At 38.3% G+C, this 6,538-nt stretch overlaps 1 protein-coding gene across 7 annotated transcripts; it reads right to left on the bottom strand.

Annotated features, from left to right (window-relative positions):
• Window positions 1-30: 30 nt before the first annotated feature.
• On the bottom strand, window positions 31-4,494 carry LOC111865174 (zinc finger protein OZF). Of its 7 annotated transcripts, none has more exons than XM_023852969.2 (3): window positions 4,427-4,494; window positions 2,850-3,020; window positions 31-2,434 (listed from the first exon to the last, which is right to left on the bottom strand). In XM_023852969.2, exon 3 carries the CDS (start codon window positions 2,062-2,064, stop codon window positions 427-429), a length of 1,638 nt encoding a protein of 545 aa, XP_023708737.1. In that variant the 5' UTR covers window positions 2,065-2,434; window positions 2,850-3,020; window positions 4,427-4,494; the 3' UTR covers window positions 31-426. The 7 variants fall into 7 exon arrangements, with proteins under 7 accessions (XP_023708737.1, XP_023708735.1, XP_023708733.1 ...); XM_023852967.2 differs by having other exon boundaries at window positions 2,850-3,017; window positions 4,131-4,460; XM_023852965.2 differs by having other exon boundaries at window positions 4,131-4,460.
• Window positions 4,495-6,538: the final 2,044 nt, after the last annotated feature.

Here is a 6,538-nt window from a genome sequence, read left to right on the forward strand (position 1 = left end):
CACAAAAGAAGAGAAAAGATCAGCAGGAAGTGAGTTTCAATTACTGTGCCAGGAAATTTGAGAGAACTATAACAAAATCAATGAAGAAGACACAATGTCATATATCACATGTGCTAACAGAGTGAAATGTTCTTTTAAATACAATCTTGCATTAATTACTTACGCTAATTACATCATCAGACACTCGGAAAACATCCAAACATATTTGCACACATGGATACATACAGTGCATATATACATAAATACATACAATCACTTTGTAACTTTCTACCTGGCAAAATTTGAAGTATATGGTTTTTCTGAAGATCTAAAATACTGATTAATGCTGAAATAAGTGATTAATTGCTTCACTTTTGCTGTTTAGAATGTTTAAAATGAATTGTTTTTAAAACAAATTTTATATTATCCATAATTTCCAAATCTCTATTATTCTTTACAACTAAATTTAGAATTACATGTGTGTGCATTAAGCTCTGGTTTTGTTGCAAATGTTTTCTTACATTTAGCACAAAGAAAGGGCTTATCAGTGTCCACCATTGTCATCATAGCAACAGACTTATGAGTGAAAGTGTGTTCCTCAAGGTCAGCCTTTGAAGCAAAGTCTTCCTTACAATCAGCACACAGAAAAGGCCTGTTTGAGTTTACAACTGCCACGACAACAACTGACTTATGAACTGAAGAATGCATTTCAAGTTCAATTTTTGTAGCAAATGATTCCTTACAGTCAGAACAGAGAAAAGGTTTGTGCACCTGTGATAGCGAAACCAAAGTAACAGATTTAGGAGTACAAATATGATTCTCAAAATCAGATTCAGACACAAAAGTTTCCTTGCAAGAAGCACAAAGGAAAGGTTTATCATCACATACATCTGTTTGAACAGAAGGTTTCGTAATCTTGCAAGTATGTGCCTCGAGTTCTGGTTTCGTAGCAAAGGGATTCTTACACATGGTACAAAGAAACAGCTTTCCCAAGGATGTCGCTGTTTTAGTATTACCTGATCTGAAAGTGCAGGAATGCTTCTCCTGTTCACTTTCTGTTAAAAATGCTTTCTTGCATACAAAACACAGGAAGGGTTTTTCTGTGTGGATCTTCGAGTGTCGCATTTGTTGTGTATGGGACTGAAAGCACTTACCACACACTTTGCATGGGTATGGCCTCTCCCCTGTATGACTACGAACATGTATCTCCAAGGATTCTCGGCGTGAGAATAATTTTAAGCAGTAAGAGCATTTGAATAGTTTTTCTGAAAAATGAATACGCATATGTCGGGTGAGGTGGTGGCTCAGAGAAAATGTCTTGGTGCACACCTTGCATGGAAATGGTTTACTGCCTGCATGTATAACCAGATGACGTGAAAGTTTCGCATGAGAAGAAAACATTTCCCGACAATAGTCACATGTGAACTTCAGATCATTTCCCCGATGACGACTCTCGTGCTTTGCCAAGGAATGTTTTGCAGCAAACTTCTGTTCACAAAACCTACACTGGAACCGTCTGGTCCGCTTGTGGCCCTTCTCGTGTTCAGCTAGCTCAGCCAGTGAAAGAAATAATTTAGAACAATAGCTGCATGAAGTTCGTTTCTTATCCCTGTGCACATTTTCATGCCGAGTGAGTAAATTTTTTCGAGCAAAAGATTTCCCACATGCAACACAAGAAAATGGCTTATCCTCCCAATGCACTGTCTCATGTTTGTGTAGATCTCCATTGGTGTAAAACTTTTTATTGCAACTAGCACACTTATATTTCCTTTCCCGTGAATGGTTACGTTCATGGAGGACAAGCAGCTGTTGAAGAGGAAAAGTTCTGTCACATTTCTTGCATGGATATACACTGCCTTCTCTTTGTATCATATTGCCATCAGGTAACACTTGCATTGGATCCAAACTAACCACAAACAACTCACTATCACCAGGCTTCCCATTTCCATTTTGACATTCAGGCAATATGTAGGATTCAGCACATTCTGTTTCTGTCAAATTATCATCATCAATGCTTCTATCTGGAAATGAAGAAGGGCTGGAACAAAATTCTATTTTTCTATCAGCATCTACTTCACTACCCATCTTCTGAGAAGTAGTTGCTATGTTCCACTTGAAAGAACTATCTTCCTTTAGCAGATTGTTAGTAGGTTCTGCATTATCAAGTAATGAGTCATCAGCACCAGGTATACAATCCAAACCTTGCAGTTCTGATGATACAACTTTATGACAGGACACGGTTCTCCGCCTTCATTACATAATCACTACTACTACTACAGTTTGACAGTTCCATGGGTTCCAGACCAATCAGAATCAACTCTGAAGTGGCTGATTTTGTGAATAAAATCCTCACGTCTGGAGAGTCTGTGTTTCCAGTTTTCCTCATAAGTCATGCCATTTAAAACCTATATGGCTTCCCATCTGTGCAATTCATGATCAGGTGGTTCATACTGGACTGTGAAAGGAATAAAAATAATGTACAAACTTATTAACATATTTGTAATGAGGATTAATATGTACATAAATACACATTTGCTCAATAAGTTAACCAAGCACAAAGTTATACTTCAACTTCAGTTCCCAGTCTTGGTTAAAAGTAACATTCACCAACTATAAGACTCAATTTTCATTCTTCATTTGTACCAGCAATAGATAAGCAAAACATTACAAGCACAGTTTACAATAAAATGTACTGAAAGACAGAATGTTTGAATGAGTACTGGGGCAAAGTTTCCCCCAACACCTACCATTTCCTTTATTTCTAAGAGGAAAATCATATCTGATTTCCATACCCATTTTCAAGAATGAAACTACTGTATAAATTGATAAATGACTGTACTACAGCCATTGTTTCCTCGATTCTCACTTACCTATTCACCTACTTATACCAATCAATTAATCAATCAATCAATCATGTGACATAACACAGAATGCTGGTGGTGTGCACCCCTTCATTAGACACTGCAACTGGTTGAAGTATCACATGGTGATCCACATAAATAAGGATTCTGCACCTCTTCCTTATAGAAGTAATGTGGCTGCTGGTGGTAGAAATAGTGCACCATTAGTACTTCCAGGAAGGGGCAATGACCACGCCATACACACACAGAAGATTGTAACATACAAATGAAACCAACTCTTGAGCAGTGCTGTGCTCCATTTAATCTAATAAACTGTAGAATGACTGTAGAATTCCTTCCATGTATTAAGATGTATTAAGATGCCAGCATTTCTGTGACAATATAAATTAATTTTCATTTCATGCATCCTGTTGTGTTATAATATATAACTTCTTTATTAAGACCGTCAAGCTGTGACTATATCAAGGCTCTGCCAAAACCAGGCACTGACCTTGATATAGTTGTGATGGTCTTAATAAAGAAGTTAAATATAAATTAACCTGATGATGGTAAAAATTGTAACAACCTCTGAATATGCAGAACAGCTGTGCTACATTTTAAACCAACCCCACACACAAATATACCCCATGTCCACCATCCCATCCAACACTAACCCAAAACATATCATCTATTGCTTATGGCACTAATAAATGCAAAGCTAACAGTATCAAAACTGCAGAATTAAATGGCATAAATTCTGAGTCAATAAAAGGTCTGAATAACCCTAAAGAAATTCACCTTTGTACTATAGTCTTGTTCTCTATATCGGCTTTTTCCGTTCTGCTGGTCTTTTTTGATCTAAGGATTAAATCCTAAATCAGCCTTATGGGATGAGGCCTATTCATGCTTTAATTACCGGTGTCACAGAGCCCTGCTGGCCCTGTCCATACATACATATACTTTTGGTCAAACCAAAACTCAAAAACAAGTTAAAATTTACATGTGGTTTATTCACGCTGTCATTTAAAAAAATCAAAATAAAACACGCCCCTTAGAAATAATTCTAAACCCATCAGTCAGCAAATGTGACAAATACATTCCAGTAAATTTTTTCGATGGGGGGGGGGATTTAAGACTGCATGCCTGTTTGATTATATCAAATCACTGAACAACCCTCTATAAATGAATATTTATTAAATACATCTGCCATGTAATTTTCGAAGATTTGAGGGCTTCCTTCATCTTCGCCGCTTCCACCTCCAGGCCCACTAACCCGTTTCACTGACCTCTTCCAACGCAAATATAACTTACGTCTTTACTTCGATAGCAGTTCACTCATTACGCGAATCCAGTTCTAGTTTCCCCACTTTACTGCCTGATTTAAAAATAGTACAAAGTGAGAATGTATTTCTTTGCATTGCGAAGGACTGCACCCAAACTGCATTTTCCTTTTCGTTCAACCTCTAAAATTTCCACGGCCGGTTATACCACAACCTTTACCGCCTTTACACTTCTGCTGCAGGGGTACAACATGTATAAAGTTAACCACGGTCAAACATTTCGATCAAAGACTAAACAGTACTCAAGCAGATAGAGACACCAACTACCATATTATACGGCGTTCCACTCCAGGTGACAGAAATCATTAAAGCAGAATGCAAATAATCATCTCTAGATGCTCCAGATAAACGGGCCTCGTGTCCTGCCATCTACTGGTAGCGCATTAATACTATGACCGACAGCGGCAACTCAGTCGAAAATACAGCAATTCCCCAATTCCTTCTCGCCCCACCCACCTCTATTTTATTCTAAGTTCCCAATAAATAATTACAAACACTATTATATTGGACTTAAAATTACTCCTTTTGTGCAAAACTGTATGTGAACTGGTGTAATCAGTCTTCACTTGTACCTGAAAGATGAAAACGTTGAAATTATATAAAATCCAACTCCATGGAGAAGCAATCAGTGAAATTTACTACTCAAAAATTTCCGAACATTTTATGGAACCCGAAGGTTCATTACCGTGTGCGATTTCAGGTTCTCAAAGCAACGGTTATGAAACGCCCTGTCTTCTCATATGTGGCACTGTGTACTTCAAAGGCAACCAACTCCTCCCTCAGTTCTGCATGCTACCCCCTTCATGCTGGTTTCTTGCTTGGCTTTTCTTCAACCCTTAAGATGTAGGCAGCACGTTCCACAAAACGCTTTCAGCAGAACACATGGCGTTGCACCCCAGACGACAGGATGTTCACTACCCCCTTCATAAGAGTCTGCCACCGGTCCCTATCCTGAGTCAGATCACTCCATCCTAAGATCCATTTTAATATTATCCACCCACCTACATGTTGGTCTTCCTACCGGTCTCTTTCCTTCTGGCTTTCCCACCAATACCCTTCCTCTTCTCCCCATTCATGCTATATACCCTACCCATCTCAGTCTGCTCGACTTCATTCTACATATACTTGGCAAAGAGTACAAGTTACGAAGCTACTCATTATGTAGTTTTTTCCTGCCTATTGTCACTTCATTCCTCTTCAGCCCAAATATTCTTCTCAGTGCCCTGTTCTCAAACACCCTCAATCTACATTCTTCCCTTAATGCCAGACCCCCATATGAAACTATAGGAAAAATCACAGGTTTTTAGGTAACATCAGTTTCTTTAAATAATTCCTTTAGCCTTCACATTTGAGTGTACTTAATCACTATCATATCAGTGTGATTGAAGACATCAAAACATCATAATACAGACTGCTGGACAAATGTAAAGGACTCTTAATAACTACTTGCAGATAAATTGGAGCCAATGTGCCATGATGGAGGTAAGGCAAAGAACGATTACCATGTTCAATTTTTACCAGAAAAGAATTATGTGGGTTACTATGAAGAAACAGGAAATAAAGTTACATTTTTATGAAGAACTGTACCTAAGAAATTCTATATGAAAATTAAAAAGTGCATCAACATATGCACAAATGATGCACTGAAGAATATCTGAACTGGAACAATGGTGTTAGGACTGGATGTTTCTGAAGTGTGTACCAAAGAAAACTGTGATCACACAGTGAAAAAACAGACGTGTTAGTTTCGAATCCGAGAAGTGAAATTTAAGGTTAAAATTTCCTTTCTTCAAAGAATTTCAAGACCAATGTTCTCCAATTACATGTCTGGTTTGGCAACACTCTACACTGAAATGTCATTTAATAGGTACCTTGCACTGGCCATGGGGCTGACTACACATGAAAAGTAAATACTACATGAAGGTAAAGTAAACGAAAAGTAAAGCTATCCCTTTAACAGGCCATGAAGGCCTATACGGTTGTGAAACGTTGAGGGTTCCACATTATCTGGACAATCAGCTCAAAGATGGCGGTAAGGCTGTCAGCCTTACGCATCAGCTGCGCTTTACTCCCAGGATTTCATCATTCACTCGTATTTTAACTTAATTCTTTCTTCAAAATTCCTCCACCACCAAAACACTCAACTCTCAATTATCCGGGGGCGGATAAACTGGTTTGCGGCTTAACCGGGGCTTTCTTGAGGCTTATATGTTGTTTAATATTCATTCACTTCTGTTTCACATTGTGAGTTGTAACACTATCTTCGCACTAGTGTGAACTGAGCTCTGCATTTTTTGGTCCCGTTATGCTAACACAATGTTCTAGGGTAGGGGTGAAAAAATACAAGGATTTGTGGAAAGTTTCAAGGACAGATACACC

This window comes from Cryptotermes secundus, unplaced genomic scaffold (genome assembly GCF_002891405.2).
Source record: "Cryptotermes secundus unplaced genomic scaffold, Csec_1.0 scaffold178, whole genome shotgun sequence".
NCBI classification, from domain to species: domain Eukaryota; kingdom Metazoa; phylum Arthropoda; class Insecta; order Blattodea; family Kalotermitidae; genus Cryptotermes; species Cryptotermes secundus.